The 20,174-nt window shown below is 37.5% G+C and overlaps 1 protein-coding gene across 1 annotated transcript in view; it reads right to left on the bottom strand.

Annotated features, from left to right (window-relative positions):
- The window catches only part of LOC139937330 (glycine receptor subunit alpha-3-like), a 40,485-nt gene extending 20,739 nt beyond the window's left edge, over positions 1-19,746 (bottom strand). Inside the window, exons 1-2 of the mRNA XM_071932435.1 lie at positions 19,658-19,746; positions 10,296-10,366 (exon numbers count right to left, since the gene is read on the bottom strand). Coding sequence (XP_071788536.1) covers positions 10,296-10,366; positions 19,658-19,746 — 160 coding nt within the window. The remainder of the gene's footprint in view (positions 1-10,295; positions 10,367-19,657) is intronic.
- Between the last annotated feature and the right edge of the window lie 428 nt (positions 19,747-20,174).

Below are 20,174 nucleotides of genomic sequence, written 5' to 3'. Positions count from 1 at the left end.
AAAAAGTGCTTGCTGGCCAGTTGCAGCTACACGTCAACAACTCAAAACATGGGTAACGACACAGCAATGACGATATTCTGGTGTCAACTCTTGGCATGCGATCACTGATAATTAGATGCATGAGTTTTAGCCAACTTGTCAGACGGCACTCAGCTGCAAATAGTGCACTTGTTGGCCAGTAGTGTGATGGAATCAGCTTTTTAGACAAGTCTCGCCCAAGGGTACATTTGCTTATCGTTTGCATCAAACCATTGAGGATTCAAATTGTCGCAGTGCACTTGTGCACTTGCTGGCCAGTCACACTCGAAAACTCAAAACATGGGTACGACTCAAAAATGATAGTCTTTGGGTGTCAACCCCCTTTTGAACCTAACTTTGATCACGATCACTGATCGGTATAAACATCATGTCTTTAGCCAACTTGTCATAAAGCACTCGGCAAATAGTACATTTTTTGGCCAGTAGTGTGATGGAATCAGCTTTTTAGACAAGTCTCGCCCAAGGGTACATTTGCTTATCGTTTGCAACAAACCATTGGTGATGTAAAATGCGGCAGTGGGATGCGGAGAAAAAACACACAGTGCAGTTGACTGCACGTTGGCTATGCGGCGATGGCTAAAAGGCACAAACAGAATTACGCCAAGAATTAAGCACAAACCTTGAAAGAACGTCCGGTAAACATGACACCGGGTAGAGAATAATTCAGCCAAGTTTTCAAAACGTTCCTCTACCTTTCTAAACCTAATTGATTTGGTTGAATTGCGTTTAAATGCAATTCCCGTTCCGGTTCGTAAATGAAAATGGCATTAGGCCTTATACCCTTGACCTCGATTTTCCGTGAAGCGTGGGTTTAATTTGAGCGGAAGAATGCATAGTTTTGCAGACAATGAACACAACAATTAAAATCATTTTTTGAAGAAAAGGTAATTCAAAAAGGCTTTTGGCTGATGAGATTATTCCTCGTAAGAATCTTCATTCTTTGCTCGACCCTTATCTTCTGTTATTATTACTATTGTCGGTTTGGGGCGATGGCTTTAGGTTTTCTTTTTAAGATTGAGGATGCAATTCTTGAGTGCAGATTATTCGTTGCTATGTGCAGAAAAACTACCTGTAGGTTTGTATTGTAAAGTTAGTTTGATATTGGATATATAGACATTCACATAGGTTTTACAGCGAATATCAGTGTTGACTTTTCGATATTGCACAATGGATATTAAAGCCATTATACACTTTCGGTAAACAGTATTGTCCAAGTCCCACACTTCGTGTATCACAACTTTCATATAAAACAACAAACCTGTAAAAATTTAGGCTCAATCTGTCATCGGAGTCGGGAGAAAATAACGGGAAAACCCACTCTTGTTTCCGCGCGTTTCGCCGTGTCATGACATGCGTTTTAACAAAATCCGTAATTCTCGCTAACGAGAATTTATATTGTTTTACCGTTTTCTCAAAAAGTAAAGCATTTCATGGACTAATATTTCAAGAGAAGTATTTCACCATTACCTTCTGTAAACTCTGTAAATTATTTGTATATCTGTGAATTATGTTTGTTTTTTCCGTACCGAAAGGGTCCAATGGCTTTAACATAGATTGTTCATGTTTTTTATAACTTAGATTTCAGCCTTGCTGCTATGGGCAGCGCGCCGTATCAACAAGCCTTATGAGGTATGACCGAGGTGATAGGATGTTTGGTTCTGGTATATACACACAAATTTACCCAACCTTTAGTGTTGTAGTATTGTGTCCACCTCATCTCAAAAAGGCTTTTACCGCTCGTCACAAACTCGCGCTCGGGAAATGATAAATTCAACATTGTAATGTACAGTTTCAAATATACCTATTTATCATGTTGCCTCCATTTTGGTCACGTTCCTCGTGACAATAAAGCATGTTAATAATCAACTTGTAGTAAGGAACCAGACTATTTTGTTCTTTCAGCCTCGGTTGAGTAACATTTATATCAAAGGGGGAAATACAATACGGCTGCACCGTGATAAAGGCACATAGACTCCTTGTATTGGCCGCAATCATTGATAAAACGCTCACCTTTCCCCTTTGTTTACATCAAAGATGGTGGTCAATGTGAAGTCACGTGCAATCCACCTATATAAGTAAGTCCTCATGTGAGGGGAACAAATTACAAGTTTCTGTCATTGCGTTAAAATGGCTTAGATTGCCATGATTGTATTCAATACACTTCCATTGCAAATTTGTTAACATTAAAATCATCTTGCCAAAAACATAAATGTGTGCATTTTGTACAGGGTGTTTCGGTTATTGTCTTGACTTTCGGCAGCACCCAAATAATTTGACACTTTTGACTGACTAAATATCCTTTGAAACAAAGCATTCCTGTACCAAATATAGACACTCATTAATCTCTGAATTGTGTCATCAGATGTTTTGGATGTTGACAACTTTTGCACAGAAAGAAGGATAGTGAACATATTGACAATTTACACCATTTTAACGTGAGGTTAGCGACTTGCATTTTTTTCCACTCGTATATAAAGACTCCTTTTAAAGTGTTTTTTATGTAAGCACCAAATGTATAATACTCGTCCCATTGAGACAACTTCATTTGGAGAGAGTGTTTAAAAACAGCGTCTTTACAATAGCACTTCACTTACAATATTTGCTGCAAAGCCTTTTTTAATGAAATAATAACACTGTATCGGAGCAGTAGTGTGGCTGCATGTCAGCCTCTACAGCTTCACTTTTCATTACAGAGCTTACAATAAAGTAATTGACACGTTGGAAACAAATTGCTTCCTTGATCATCGAGAGCTTGTGATGGAAGTATAGTCAGGTCATTAGAGCTTGAGTTATACACTTATCATTCCATTATAATCCCCTTTATAGGAGTGAGGTGATTTATCAACATGATCCTGATGAATTTTAATCACTAGACTAATCGTCCGGTATATTAAGCGTTTATAAATTGTATCAAATCGCCTTATTACAGCTCGGATTACTTTAAAACTAACATGACTTCTGTCAGCCGCCAAATTAGCCGCAAAGCTGCTAAGTATGACCCCAAGACTTTCACTACAGTACTTTTGAAAATCTTTTTCGAACGTTTTTTTTTTTCCCTTTCTTTATGGACACAAAAGAAGTGCATAAAGAATCGACAATGAATGTTTAAAGTGGGCGAATATGAATAATACATCAAAATAATTCTAGTTAGATGTTCTCAGAGAATGAGTTGGGGTATAATTTCAGGATGCGAGCTGGTTTCTTATACTCATTATAAAAGTAAAGTTTTGTTTTTAGGCATTTCAAAACAAGCCATCGTGGCTTCCTGGCCCTCATGTTTGCTTGATCCGTATCAATTACATTAAATATATTGTTTATTTTATTTTCATTATTACTTTTTTACCAACTCTTGACTGTCTGTACCGTTGTTAGCCTTCTGCGTTTTTCAGCAATATGGAAATAAATGTTGATTGAATTGAATTGAATTGAAGTGAAGTGAAGTGCGCCGTTCTGAGAGTCATTGGCTTCACCACTATAGAACTTAGAAATGAAATGAAACGAAGAAATGCCATCTTGCTAGTGACAACCGAGTTTTGTTTTCTTCCCGTGAACGTGTCTTGACTGTTTTGATGGGAATGGTATCGTTCAGTCAACAAGTTAGTAACAAGCTTTTCTGAGTGAGACCTGATTGAAATGCAGGGGGCACCACGCCGGACTACCGGTCATTGCTCCCCGGTAGATGACAGAGGCAGACCAAGAAAACAAATGTTTTTATTACATTCAAAAACATGGAATTTCTGTCAATCGTGTAATTTTGTCGTGCGTCCATTGCCTCTTTGATTAAAAAACTTTAGTATTTTGATGAAAATCCGGTATCCAATGTTTTGACACGCAGAAGAAACTGAAAGAAAATCGTTTTCAATTCATCACCACTATTTTTTTGAAATGTTTCTCTGTAGTAAGTGCCATGGAGCATTGCTTTCGATGGATTTGGCGTTATATATTTCGATGCGGGAGGTTAAAAAGTTATGAATAATTTAAAGGGAAGGAAAACATCGTGTTTATTAACCTATCTATTATATTAATCATAAATAAACATAGATATTTATCCACTAATACTAACCTGCGAAAGGGTAATTAAAATAATAATGTAGAGCCTACCTTTTTTGCGTGATCGCCAAAAGTCTTATTCACACAGGAATAAAAATCCATAATATTGACACACAATCTGAGAAACGTGTCTGACAGTAACGTTTCTTTTTACATAGCCACATTTTAACTTTAAAGTAAAATGATTCTCAAATGCTAATAATTACTAATACATGACGTCTAACAGGCAATCATGATCGCACAAAAAAATCCTCACTTTTAGAACGTATCGTATCTCCTTCCTCAACGCCTAATCAGTTTTTGTTAATTTTCTTCTTTATAGACATTGACAAATGAGCTGAGCTTATGGACCAAAAACTGCATTTCCTAATACTCCCAACCGGTTTAATTCAACATACCAATACTATTCCAATATGTCATTCCGATAATCTTTAATTGCAACGGAGTTTAATTACGACAACGAAGGCAATTTGTCAAATTAGTGCACAACTCATGCGAGGATGAGGATATCGTTGTATCAAATTACGATAGCATTGGCTGTTTTCTCTAATTGGTCCCAATGTTTAATTAACACACGTCAAATTATCCGGACTTCGGTGAAAAAGTAATTAGAGTGCTAATGCACATAGTTTGTTATAGTTTTCCTCTGATCTTGCTTACTCCATGGTATGATGTTCTTGGAAAGGAAACCTTGAAAAGGTAGAGTTGAAAAGGTAGCTTCGGAAAGTAATTTCTTAAATAGAATTTACGATATGGAAAGGTTTGCGGTAACACCATGTAATGACTATCTCTAATGAGTTGGGGTGGTTCTGAAAACAACGGTTCTTACCAGAACCACCTTAGAGATGGTAATTAATTACCGCAAACCTTTCCATATAATTTCGTGATCATAATTTTGGAAAGTTAAACCCATAAAGAATGGCTCGTAAGGGTTACATTAAAAAGGGTGCACTCGGAAAGGTATTAACTCAGAATAAACTCGGAAAAGTACTCTGAAAGGTAAACCTAGATGGATGCATTGTTTCACAAATTAGAGACACTGGACACTATTGGTAATTGTCAAAGACCAGTATCACTTGGTGTATCTCAACGTATGCAGAAAATAATAAACCTGTGAAAATTTCAGCTCAATCGGTCGTCGAACATGCGAGATAATAATGAAAGAAAAAAACACCCTTGTCATACGAAGTTGTGTGCTTTCAAATGCTTGGTTTTCGAGATCTCAAAATCTAACTCTGGGGTCTCAAAATCAAATTCGTGGAAAATCACATCTTTCTCGAAAACTACGTTACTTCAGAGGGAGCCGTTTCTCACAAAGTTTTTACTACCAAGCTCCCCATTACTCGTTACCGAGTAAGGTTTTATGCTAATAATTATGTTGAGTAATTACCATAGTGTCCACTACCTTTAAGCTGTACGAATACAAAATATTACAAGTTTGTTGCGGGTGTTAACAAATATTATGATTTTCTTGTTGTGTGTGTCACTAAACATGCCTGGGAGTCTTGATTCATAACAAACCATAGCACAATGTGTAGAATGATATGTTATGATGAGTACATAGGATGGGATTGTAATTATGTTCAGACGGACACAGGAAGCTGATCGCCATGGTAACCTGTCTCTTTCACAGTCTCGCGGGCATTCAAATATTGGGCCCTGTGTGAACGTGTGTGACCTGGTTTTCCGTAACATTGTGAAGCAGTGAGGCAAGCCAATATCCAATATCGATGTTTAAAGCCATTGGACCCTTTCGGTACAGAAGAAAAAAAAAAGTTCACAGATTTTCAAATAATTTACAGGGTTTACAGAAGGTAATGGTGAAAGACCTCTCTTGAAATATTAGTCCATGAAATGCTTTACTTTTTGATAAAACGGTAAAACAATATAAATTCTCGTTAGCGAGAATTACGGATTTGTTATAAACACATGTCATGACACTGCGAAACGCGCGAAAACAGGAGTGGGGTTTCCCTTTATTTTCTCCCGACTCCGATGTCCGATTGAGCCTAAATTTCCACAGGATTGTTATTTTATATATAAGTTGTGATACACGAAGTGTGGGACTTGGACAATACTTATTACCGAAAGTGTACAATGGCTTTAAGGTGGACATTCACTGTGTAAACCCACGAGAATGTCCAATATCAAATATCGTTAAACAAGTCAGAGTAGACATCTACTGTACATACATAACAATGTCCAACATCCAATACCTTAAAGTCAACATCGATATTCGCTGTACAAACATGTCAATGCTCAATATCCAATATCAAACCAACCGGTTACTCAAACCAACCATAAAAAGTTTCGTTGAAAACACGAATGCCAGCGGTCGTACTTTCTGTCAGCCACGGCCGTGAACGTTTCACGAGTGCTGCAGGTAACATTGCTACGTTTTTTTCAATCCATTCCCAGTACGCCTATGTTATCGATTACCATATAGCCTAAGCTACAGGTTTTACCATGGAGAAAGGGTACATTTTTGAAACCAGCGGTGATTTTCCCAGTGACAAAAGTTGTGAATTAAATCATTTAATTGTCTGTGAACACATACTTTGCTCCTTCGAAAAAACGCACTGAACGCATAATTTTTCAGAAAAAAAACCCTCGACTCGGGTAACTGGCATTACTGTAATCCGACATGGATGGAAACTCGCCCTGGGGGTAGTACAGGTCCATTGGGATTTGAACATGCTCAATTAAACACAACGTCTTTGGAACACGAGACCTGCCGACAGGGGATTTGGGAATTTGCTTTGAAACTTTGAGATCTTGTTACGCTGTGACGATAGTTTCAGGGTTTTTACTCTCTTTGGCTTTGAGGAGATTACTTTACGTAACTCAAATTTTAGTAACGTAATATGGTTTTGATAGATATTTGTTTTATAGCTTATCGAAAGTGAAGCGGGAGAACTGTAAAGTGACGTAAATATTCAGTCATTAAAAATGTGTTTGATTTTGAATTTTGATTTTTTTTTTCAAAATAACCCTGATTTACAGGCAAAAAATAAATAAAAAATAGAAACATTAAAAGTCTCATGTGAACAATATTGAGATAAACACAGTCTCTTATTGTTATAGAAACAACCGAAAACTGTCCCGGTGCTTTCACAAGAACGTTTTACTCGTCCACGTTTAACGAGGTGAAAGAAACAAGTACCATGCAACGACATTACCAACGCCCACAAATCTGAGATACGGTTCAAGCACTAGTCGTTTCTCAGATTCAAATGAACTTCGAATGGAATGTTATATATTTATATTTATTGGTTTGTTTCATAAAAACATTACAAAAAAATGAACAGTATGACAACCGATACGGTTGAATTGCACTAGATCATGTACATTATAATACTAAAACATATTTAAAAAGAGCTAAAGGTTAAACATTTAAAACACACAATACACGATAGTTAAAACACACAATAGCTAAGTGTTACAAACAATCCGAACAACAAACAATCACCACGCACTTAAAACAATAATGAGACTTAACAAAAATAGACGTTAACAAAGGGACAATTTGTGAATCCTGTCACAAGATAGATTGCACCAACAGCTGTAGTTTTTCATACTTCATGCCACTGCGAATGCGGTACGATTTTGACGTCACCAAACAAAAATATGCTCACTCCTGCGAAAAATCTGCTGCGAAAATAGCCCATGCGACGTGAACATTCGAATATCATTCGCATTCACGTTCGCAGAAAGTATACACCGGGCTTAAGTTTGTAATGTGGCCATAAATGTTTGGAGTATTTACCAATTATGACCCTACCTTTAGTATGGGTATGTCATCAGTAGAGTTTTACCTATACAGTAAATCTGCATCTTGTGGTTCAGATATATACATGTTGCTTTGCAATTAAACCATAATATGTGAGACATAGGTTTTCCATCATACATTTCGCCTCGAGCCACGATTGAAATCAACCGTTGCGTTTCACACTACGATTCGTTTATATTTATATTGAAACGATCCATCAACAATGCTCAGGTAGTCACATTCACGCCACCTCATCACCTCGGCGGAACCATCAGGTAAAATGAACAATATTGTTGAGACAGGTTGACATTATGACAGACGGAACCCGATGATCATTAAAATGTAGATGGAACATATACCGAGCGCATGAATCACAACCAAAACAGAAAAACATGTTCCACTACCTGACGTCAATACGGAAGCGTTGCATTAGGATATTACACAAATTAAGAGGAAGCCGTACGTTTGACTTAGGCCTGCGCTAAACGTCGCTCTTTTGCCGTGTCGAACTCAAATGATTTTCGCGCGACAAAAGTGCGGCAATTAAACGAATCGGTGACAAACGCACTTAAATTAATTCAAAACGGCGACGCGGGAAAAACCTTTGCTAAAGAGCCATGTGACATGATGACAATTCGAGCTGTGACACTAAAAATTGCCCACCTGAGAATTTAATTCGACTCGTCACGGCAAAAGCGCGACGTCTGTCACCAGTGGGTGCAACGGCAGGGCTTGGCGTGCTACACGGCAATGTCGAACTCAAATAAAACGTTACAACTCTGTTTTCGCTGCGATTTTCGCAAGAGGGTTGAGCACAACTCACTTATTCGAATTTATGACTTCAATTATCGTATCACATTCGAATTCGCAGTAGGTATGAACCGGGCTAAAGTCATAGGTGAAACATATAATTATCTCATATATTATGAATAAGCATACGACACAGTTATTTGTTTGCGCCAATTAAATTAGCTTTAGGCCTATAAGATAAGGCCTTATGACCTGTACTTAAAGTCAAAATTATTAGATATCAGTCATATTTATAATTTCTATCAGATAATTATTATTTAGCTTAAAGTCAGTCCCGTTAAATCACAGTTAATATTTGTGGCTACGAAGTCATACACATGAAATATTTTAAAACATAAAGACATGACCTGTGACAGAAGTCATTGTACAAACCAAGTCTCTTACAAGTTATCAGTCATGACTTGTTATAAGTCATAAATATGAAATGTAAGTCATTTATGTCTTAATAATTGTCTTTCTCTCTCAGTGTCCCCTTTAAGCAGCTCCCGTATACGACAACAACAAAACGTACTCTGATAAACACTTATCACTTACAATCAATATTTCTTCAAAAAAGGTTCCACGTTAGTCGATTTGTACCTCCACGGTTCGTTGAAGACGGCATCCCGTAAATTACCATTACTGTGTTTGCATGGTAGTGAGATATATCCTACAATGTAATCAACCCTACAGCGAAGGGCCTGCCACACTAACACAGCAATCTGTTTTAATATCGAATTCAATACGATACCGAGTGCTCATACAAAAGGTAATTGTAAGTTATTCTATTTCAAACATGATGGGATGTATATGGCTCTCTTTAGGTATTGATAATTGTTGTTCTGTATAATCACTTTTCATTCACCAGAGAACGCCAATACAAACCCTTGAGTTGGCTCGTGTTCATGCGTACGCCATTTTCTTTTTGTATATGTCTTGAAAGTGTGCACCACCACTACAGTGTAAGGTGATATTTATGTTTGGTCAAAACAATAGTATAGTTTTTCCAAGTGTGTTAGTTGGTCGAAATGATCTTTGTATTTCACCCAATAGTAAATCTAATTATATTGGAGGAATCGATCAAATAATCATAAAAAGTATCTCGACATACAAAAATAAATTCAAATTTCACATCCAGGTCTCCGCAAAAACCCTCACGCAAGTATCACTTTCATTCATCCATTCATTTATGTTAGTTTTTCCCATACTCAAAGAAAATTGGCATTCTTTACATTATTTTATAGTAATTAGGGAAACATAAGGATGTTTGTGAGGATTGAGGTCTCCAAGAAGTCAACTTGTCAAGTAGAGACCCCACTCAAACAATAACAAAACATAGAACAAAACAACAAAATGAAACAATATTACACTTAAATAACAACTTAGATATCAGTACAGCCTAGTATAAAGTAAACTTGAGGTTGGCAAAAAAAGTTAGCCGCTTATAAATATTTGTTGATTAGTTGATTAATCAACCTAATCGTCAAAATGAAATTTAACGATCATCATCTAAAGTGATTGCGTTAACATCCTATTGACAAAATAAAAACTCAACCTTGGGCATAACCTTTTCATTGAGTGTGTATTTGTATGGAGGTCGGGAGCAATTATAATTTTTTTTTTTAAATGAACTATGTGTTTAACTCACCATTGCTGTTTGGTCGGATGCGTTGATCATAATCTGTAGTGTCGACACTGGATAGCATCTGACTGGAGACCCTATATATAACATTCAAACAAGAAGAGGTATTGGAGCTTGTTGTATTGATGTATGCTGTTTCTGATAATTGTTGTTGAATAAACGGAGTAGTATAACTCCACATCAAGAGAAAAAAAATTTATGAATTGCATTGAGCTTGTTTAACCAAGTTTATACATTTAAAAAAAAAATAATTAACTCTGAGATCGAAGTCTCTTTAATATCCCCTCGTGTAACCTTTAGATATCTTGAACCCTGAAACATTACTCTGAACAAAAGTAATCATCAAAATGTATATACCTGCAGTTCATTGTTTATTCTACAGACATTGTGTACAATAATGTATTGCAAACAAAAGGGTCTATGTACTTTTTGTAGGACAACAAACACAATGTCCACAGATTTACATTAAACGTACACAGTTTGAAGATATTGATAGAAGAAAGCTTCCATGAAATTATTAATTGCTGAGATGCTGTGGTTTTGAGAAATGAGTATGAAAATATTGTTTGTCTCAGTGATCATGAGACATTGTTCTACTCATTTCTCAAAAACTACATCACCTCAGCAACTAATATTGTAAGGTACGCTTTTTACCATTCATTATTTTCAAACGGTGTAAGTTTAAATGTAAATCTGCGGACAACTATACTCTACAAAATAGTTTTAAAATGTGGCCAACGGTCGTCAAAGTACACGAACAGAGAATTACATACTCTAAAGTGTAGATGAGTGACTGCAATGTACCACGAATCTACACTTTCTCGTAAATTCTCATGTGCATTCTGATGAGCATAATCGTTCTTTGTGATGGAGATAATCTCATTGGGGATAGTACAGCTTTTTACTGCAGCTCCGATTCAGCAAGAGCCGCACTTTTTAATCAAATTATATAATTATAAATACAAATTCTATGCCACACCGGTTTACAATAAAATTGTAAATAGGTACCAGCAGCCATTGTACAACAATTACTTGTTTGAAAGTACGTAGCTTTGTAGTAAGTTGAATAGCCATCGGTGTTGAAGTAGTGATCTCATATGCAAATTATTATTTTGTTGATAAATTTCCCTTATTTATATTTTGTATAATTATGTTCCTAACATGCTTTTGTGACTATTCAGCTGTATGTTTATTATGGATGTTCTTGCCTTGTTCTTTCCCCTAGGTTTTTTTTTTTTTTTTTTTACTTGAACAGTTTTATAAACATCTCCGTTTGTGTGTGAAGTAGATTTAATTTAATTTAATTTATTGTTTTACTCAAGACTGTTTTAATTAAAATTGTGTTACTGTTCATGTCATTCTGCTGTTAGCAGTGCTTTGAATAGTTTTGTAAATTAAACCATTGGATGGGGGTGTATAGGTACCGAATAATAATCAAGCGATGTACTGTAAAAAAAACTTTTAAAAAACACACAAAAACAGAACATCAGGTTGCAGCGGCCGACAGCACCGCGTGCATAAAATAAGAACAATAATATTGCAACATATCGATGTTGCTAATTCAACAATGATATTCGCTGTATAAACATATGGGAATACATCAAACCCTCAAACTATCTTGACTAGCATAACATGATTGCGAGTTGCTCATGCGACACTCACGGCTCCCGCTAGATTTCCGGACACTTCATTGTGATCGTTACTGTAATTACGTTGTCAGCGGAACAGTCTGACAGCCGAGATGTTCAAACCGACCGTGATTGAAGATTGTGCCCTTCGTAATTTTTGTTAAACCTGCACACAGTTCGCCAGGACAATCAAGCTTACGGATAAATAATATAATGGTAGGCTTTACTTTAACTGTACGCTATCGGAACTGATCACTTTTGTTTTTTTAATGGCAGTCGCAGTGCTACTTAAGCGCATCACTTCAACGGTCGTTGGCACTGGCGCCAGATCAAAAGGGAAACCGAAGTGCGTTGTTTAATAGTCTGTTCAATTTCAACAGTTTCAATAGGCAGTTAACGGTGTTGTATGAAAATAATAGACATCGTAATTATCATGAAATTGTCATGACACGAACTGAAATGGAATTCTCACTATTATAATTATAGCGTATGTTGACTTCAGGTTATTATCGTTTTGAAGAATATTCACACATGTCGATCATCATGCACAATTTTGATTCATTTCAAAGGCTTATTTGAACCATGATCAAAGTCGTAGATCCCTTGGACTGGCCGCCACAGCCTCATCTGACGTCACACTTAGATACCAGCCTGGAGCCTACGTCAACCCCCTTCCAAAAGCACCTTTAAAATCTCACTTATTTCACATTGAGATTCGCAGTCAAATCATACGAATATATAAATCAAACAGCATTTTGCATGAATATTGTACTAGATGCATGCTGACACAGACGACCGAAAGTGCAGCTTGTAAATATCACCTCTCGGACCTATCAAACACATTTAAAGTTTACCGTCACTGCATGTTTAGCTTTTGAAAGAATTGTATCAAATGAAATCGTTTGTTCTGTAACACCAGTGCCTGTGTTTATCCTTGCGAATAAAGACAGGGGACCCGTCTATAACCGCCATCACTGAGGTCAAGCAATGAAAACGAACACTTTTCAATGAGGGCGCTGTTTGGGCGTGTGACGTCACAAAGGGGTCTATACATCGGTCGTAGACGATCAAAATTATTTGTTTTCCTCAGTTTTCAAAATATGTTTTTGGGTACTAACTGTCCCCCCATCTTAACGAGCCATGACGATTCCCCTCTTACAATCGGTAGTGAAGTATATTAAGGCTACGCCCGATTCAGAACAAGTACCAAACCACTATAACGAAAAGCAAAATTGATAAATGCAAGTTACATTTTTATCGACCTTATTTATGCCTGCTCTCAAAATGTGAACATCTCGTGCGCACAAACCCTGAAACCATAGAGCAATGGCAATGGTTTGAGATGCTAAAACCCAACCCCAAACACGTAGCTGACCCGCAACCGTTAAATCGTTCGTTACAACCCGCGGGGGGAAACCCAAGACCGATCGTTACCCATCTCAGCCTAAACCCCAAGGCCAAAAGTAAACAAGGCGGTATAATAACACGTTTATAAATGGTGACTTCTTGATTAAAAAGCTCTCGTCATACCATTAAAGGCTGTTGGACTGTTTCCCTAAGAGTCACTCGACCTGCAGGCCGTGTTCTTTCGTATCAATATTGCCTGTCAATATTCTTCGACGAGCGACAACGCCGACCGCTGCGCTCTCTTTGTATATTTTTTCCTGTCGTCATATTTCCCGCCAAATATTCCGGATATTTCCCGCCGATTATTCCGCTTTTGACCATACACGGTATACTCGTTGATGCGGTTATAAACGGACAACAAATAAAAGTCAATCATTCAATACAGAGTGCGCGGCAACGTAAATAATTTGCCCTGGCAAATATATGTTTTTTGATGAGTAGTAGTAGTACAAGCTCCGAAAGAGGTTGTGAGGCAATTGTGTCCGCCATGCAACACTGCCCGCTCCGGACACTTATGCATATGCAATCGTGTCCGGGCTATGCAAAAACCGTCCGGTGGACATGTACATGACTGTACATGTACGTATGTGCGCGCGTATGCGAGCGTGCATGAACTGAACCTACGTATATGCAGCATGAATATTCACGTAATTTATTATTGCAGCGAATACCCAACGGCCGAACATTTCCCATGTCGTTCATGACATGCACTTAGCTTGTAAACAAAATGGCGAACGTGTTCCGTCGACCAAGGGCGTTTAATTTACAGCAAGGGAGGTTTTGCACGATGGCGGACTCAACTGCATATGCAAATGTGTCCGGGCGGACACAATTGCATTATGCAGCAGCATCCGGGCGGACACGATTGCATATGCAAAACCGTCCGGCGAACATTATTGCATATGCAATAATGTCCTCCGGATAGTATTGTATAGAGGACATAATTGCATGCGACACCGGCTCATTGAACATACAATTTACTGTCTCAATTTGCATGACAGCAGCATGTTCAAAACAACGCCATTTAGTTGATTGTTAGAGATAAATCTTTATGGTTATCCTTTCTGGTCGTGGCATCAGCTCGACGTTTCAACATTGTCTAATGTAGGTCTTTAAGAATATGTTGTCTGGAACTTGTAAGTGTTTTCATTTGCTCTTATAGCGCCACCACGCTGTTTGAGCGAAAAGACATTTGGAGTCTTTAGTTTTGATTAATTGACCATCCAATGAGGGCACTGAGGACACTTTCTAGGTCAATGGTAACGGTCGCATGATTTGAATTGGTTTAATGAGGTAAAGCATGGTGTAGGCATCGAGGAGGAAATTTTCTTCCTCCATGGTGTAGGCTAGGTGGTTTTTAAAGGCGCTGATTGACACCTTTGGTCGTTGTTAGAGATCAGTATTCACCCTATGCATAAAATAACATTCGTTGCACAAATTGGATGATGCCTATTACAATGTTTAAGGCATGTGGTCTTTTAATTATTTGAATAATATGCTCCAGATTGAGCCGTTTATCATTATGTGTTATACTATAAACAACTCCCAATTGCTCGTACCAAGTACGATTTTATGCTAACAATTATTTTGAGTAGTTACCAATAGTGTCCACTGCCTTTAACACGATTGTCAGCATAGTTCTTGTAATGTGTAAAACAAGTGATGGGTGGGGAAGGGGGGGGGGGGGGTGCTGTACACTTACATGAATGTTTTACTCAGAAACCCTGCTATTGGCAAATATAATAATATAGTCAGGTGCATCGGGAGTGGTTTCAGCTCCCTTTTGTGCAAAATAATATCACTCGAAAACTTCAAGAATAAACTGAATTTTCACTTGTTTACATGAGGTTTACTTTCAGTGCAAGTATAACAATATCTATCATTTTCATTCTGTATTATAGTGTTTCCTCTTTGTGTAGGCGGCTTGATCGTTTTTGTTTATGGAGAAGTGCGCATTAAAGTCCTTACTATTTATATTAAGGCTCACCTTATTTTCATATCGTTAATACAATTCATTTTACGATCGAAACGTGTCATAATTTTGATGCGGGGGGGAGAATCAAATAAAAATTGCAGTTCTTCAGATTACATGTCACGTATATATTATTTATTCTGGTCGTGCTCAACGGCTTAATCTATTATAAATTACCTCCGTGGTCACCCATAGGTCTATCATAATATAAAGCGCATTATGGACGTCCAGTTCAAAATTGTATTTTCTTCGGAACCCGATTATTTTCAGCTGCCGCGGATTTATTACAAATCTCATCCCACTCAATAACGACCAATTTTACATTATAAAGTAACAAATTTTACACAATCGGAGAAAATAATGATGAAGCTCTATTGAAGTTTCATAGGGAAAGTATTCCTTTGGTTTTTTGAACCGTTTAATTTTGTGTTATCCTTTTACAAATGTAGGAAATTTAATTTCAACGTGTCACGTTTTTAGATATCGCTTAAATACGTAGCGGTCATGTCCACGCAGGAACTTTCCGTACATTGAGTTCACATTCTAAGAAACCAGACAAAAAGTTTCTCAAATGCAACTTCGGGTGGATAGTATACAAAACCGTCCGGGGATCACCGAGGGAGTCGTAGTTTTAACCATAGCACGAGTTAAAGCAGTCAGTATTGGTTTTATGACACCCAAACGGACTTTGTATTATCTTCGTACACGTTTCACGTTCGACGTACGCGCGTTTCAGATACACATGCACAACTGATAGGGTTCGAGGTGGGTAAAAATACGTCTGGGTACTGCACGCCGTGTTATAGTACACGGCCGTCGTCTAGTAAAACTAAGACATATCATTGTGACGAGCTATTAACCAATATAAAGGCAGAATATGTGTAAGGGGTGTTATGGTGTTATAATAATCAATAGTGCTGCATAGGCATAAACTAATGCTTTTCGCCAAATGAAAATACTTGTCATTGAAAGTAACCAAATACTTCCAGTGTCTTTTTAGCAGCCCCATGAAATGAAGCACAGGTTAATTGCTAGATGGTTTATATTGTATCTCCTTATACCAAGCTATTATGCTAGAAGATTTGTGTATAGGTCATGTACGTTCATACCAAGCAATATGACATTGCTGTTACACATATAGGCCTATACCACTAAAAACAAGTCACTTTGTGTGCGCTATTTTTTCTAATTTAAATGATCAACATACACAATCCATTGGTTCTCCACAGACAATGTTCGTAAAAAGGTGAAATTTTGTGTTGTTGTGTCCATACCAATGAAAATATTAATTAGTGAAGTCGCTTTTCCTTTGATGACACACAGAGCCTGGGTATTTTGCACACACAAAAACTGCATCTCTTTAGAGAAAAGAGTGCACATTTTTACAAAACACTTGTTTCGTTGTGAATTAGCCCCTGGCCACTGCATTATACTGTCACCAAGTTTATAATAAAATCCTACAGAAATTTCCCCCCGTTGATCAAGTATTTAAAGAAATCTAACAGACATCTCCCGTAAAAACACATTACACACGAAAACACAGATTCTCATTGCATCCCTATTATATTTGGAGACATCTTTTGTTCTTTTCAATGTCCCTGTAATACTTAAGATTTTCCCTTAGACTTTGTACACACAATTTCTTGTGGAGCACCCCGATCTTTATATCCATATGGAGTCCTTTTATTTTCCATTTTTTGTTTTGTCCTTGGTCTTCAGAAGGTACCGACTATTAGAGCTTGTGTTGGCGATACCATAGAGCAAATGGCGATACCAAACTCAAACTCGATGCTGTGTAATCGAAGAGTGGTGTTTGGCTTTCGGTTCTTGAGTATTTGTGTTAATATCCATTTTGCATACAGCTGTATCCACCTCTGTTTGTTGAAACTAGATAGGAATGAATTTGCTCTTCCAAAAAGGAAAAGTTAGGACCTCAATTCAATTCAATAAACATTGATGTCATGATGTTATAAACAGGTTAGCCTACAAGTATTAGTATGTATGTGTGAAAATGCATTACACAATCATAACCAATATGTATGGACATGTGAAGCCTAGTGCTTTTATGTTTTTCCATATCCTGGCCTTAGTTGAACTCAGTGACATGTGCTGTTTGATTTTCTGTCCCAACATGTGCATCTGCATCTGCAATTTAACTGGCTCATTTGTACATCATTACTGAGTACGGTACGCCAGCCGTCATTGTCAAGGTAAAGCAGAGTCACTGTAAACAAAAATAACGGTTCCCCCGTACAAGTTGCAGCCGTGTTTGGGTTCTGCTGGTTAGGCTATACGGCGCCGACGAGATTTATTATACCCAGTATAAAAATGTGTTTATTTATTTGTAAAATAACATTATTCACGAATTGACATGATGATGCGAGTTCTTATAATGTGTGTTATAACGCTGCATGTTCAAAGATATTCAATGGTGATGACAACAATAGCTAGGGCTGAATTTTTTTATATTTTTTTTTCAGACATCGCCTAATTTCACTTCAAAGAGATGGCTTAGGCACTTTCCTGATACGGGCAATATCGACTCAAATCAACTGCCACCAAGGGCACGTTGCCACCTACTCCAGGGGCTAAAACAAGGTTACCGCCTTAATGGTCTGAATCAGGGTTACCCTCTTCATAAATTCCGTAAGAACTTAGGCATGGGTATCATCCTGGTTGATAGAGCATAATGCACCACCTCTCCAACTTTTAACAAAGCAAATATGGTTGAGTGCCATACTCAATAGCACAAGTGGCATTACCGGGATTCGAGAGGTGGTCGCGTTTTGAGATATCGCCGAAAATCTGGAGCGAAAATGTCTCCGCAGGAAGAGTTATCATGAACAAGGTTACACAATCCGAAAATCGTATCTGACTGTTACGCTTTTCAGGTTCAACTTTGTTAATATAACAACTAAATATCTTTTTTACATAACCGCATTACTTCGAATTAAAATGATTTTCAAAATGCTTTTTACTATCGAAAGCTGTTGTATATGCTAGGCTTTCTATAAACCAAAAGTTGTTATTTGATTGCCATTCATTTTCAGGGTGATTACCAAATATTAAAGGCACTGGACGGCTTTGGTAATTGTCAAAGACTATTCTCACTTGGTATATCCCAACATATACATATAATAACAAATCTGTGAAACTGCTGTGAACATGATTTTTACTCTATTGGTCATCGAACTTGCAAGAGAACAATGGAAGAAAACACACTTTGTTGCAAAATTTGTGTGCTTCCAAATGCCTCTTGAAAAGGCTACAGGCCTGAACTTTTTTAATATATTATGACTGAGAAACTGCCTCTCTCTCCGAAACTATACGTTATCCCAGAGGGAGCAGTTTCAAAATTAAAATGTATACCATCAACAGCTCTCCATTGCTCGTTACCTCAGTATTTTATGCTAACAATTAATTTGAGTAATCATTAGTGTCCAGTGCCTTTAAAGGCAGTGGACACTATTGGCAATTACTAAAAATACTTATTGGCATAAAACCTTACTTGGTAATGAGTAATAGGGAGAGGTTGATGGTATAAAACGTTGTAAGAAACGGTTCCCTCTGAAGTGACGTAGTTTTCGAGAAAGAGGTAATTTTCCACGAATTTGATTTCGAGACCTCAGATTAAGAATTTAAGGTTTCGAAATCAACTATCCAAAAGCACACAACTTCGTGAGACAAGGGTGTATTTTTCTTTCGTTATTATCTCGCAACTTCGACGACCAATTGAGCTCAAACTTTCACAGGTTTGTTATTTTATGCATAATTGATATACACCAAGTGAGAAAACTGATCTTCGACAATTACCAATAGTGTCCACTGCCTTTAAACCGCTAAAGTACCAAACCAGATTCTCATAATGAATAGAGCACTAACTTCTTCCATTGGAATCAGCATCCATTTTACGGTTTAGTCAGTGTGTGCATGCATGCAGTTGTTTTCCTTGACATTGAAGTAAACCGACATTGGTAATAAATGCATCACTAAACGCATGAAGAACCTCACAGAATAATGAGATACCATAATTATTGATTGTTTTAAATATGACACCAACTCAGTGTATAAACGGCTGTAGCCCGTCTTTAATGGGCCCTGTCAGTGTATCAAGGTATGCGAAATAAATACTATACAAGTTTTATAAAATAAAAACGGTCTTTCCCTCTCAATTATTCAAACTGTGTATGAGCGATTATACAAACCACAACAACTGTAATTAGCTCGATATGTTTAGGTTAAGTGGAGAGCTCTTCTTGAAACAATGGCATTTAAGCAGTCGCTTGTCCAATCATAAACACACACTGTACCCAATTTTGACATAAAAAACACCATTACAACATCTATACTGCAGTTCCTACCTTCGATCGCCTGATACTAACCACAGCATGCCTATATATATTATCCATGCCACAGTGTTGCTACCTGTGCCCCTGACATATTCCTCCATTTTCCCGCTCAAACTGATAATCCCGTCGTCTGCTCTTAGCTCTATATCATTCTAGGCAGGTTTTCCCCCGCATCACTGTCTGATTTGAAAAGACGCAAAGACTGACTTCTATACCACTATACGCAGCTGTTCGGTGACTCGGATGGTTCATGCATATTCAACGAATGTAGCGCTTACTGTCTTGATTCGTCGCAATATGTTGATGGTTCATGAATATTCAGTGGCAGCAAACTATTACTCGTAGGCCTACGTCAATTAACGTGTCCAATAAAACAACAAATTCCCGCTAGCTTGTGTAAAACACCATTTGTTAGTCGTGTGAACGTCTAACCTACAGTAGTATCTTTAGATGAACAACGATTGGCTATTGATTGTTTTGTTTAAAGGCAGTGACACAATTGACAATTATTCAAAATAGTTAGTTGTTA

Source organism: Asterias amurensis, chromosome 5, assembly GCF_032118995.1.
Source record: "Asterias amurensis chromosome 5, ASM3211899v1".
Classification (NCBI taxonomy): Eukaryota; Metazoa; Echinodermata; class Asteroidea; order Forcipulatida; family Asteriidae; genus Asterias; species Asterias amurensis.
The sequence above is the reverse complement of the archived record's forward strand: the minus strand, read 5'-3'. Positions and strand labels throughout refer to the sequence as shown.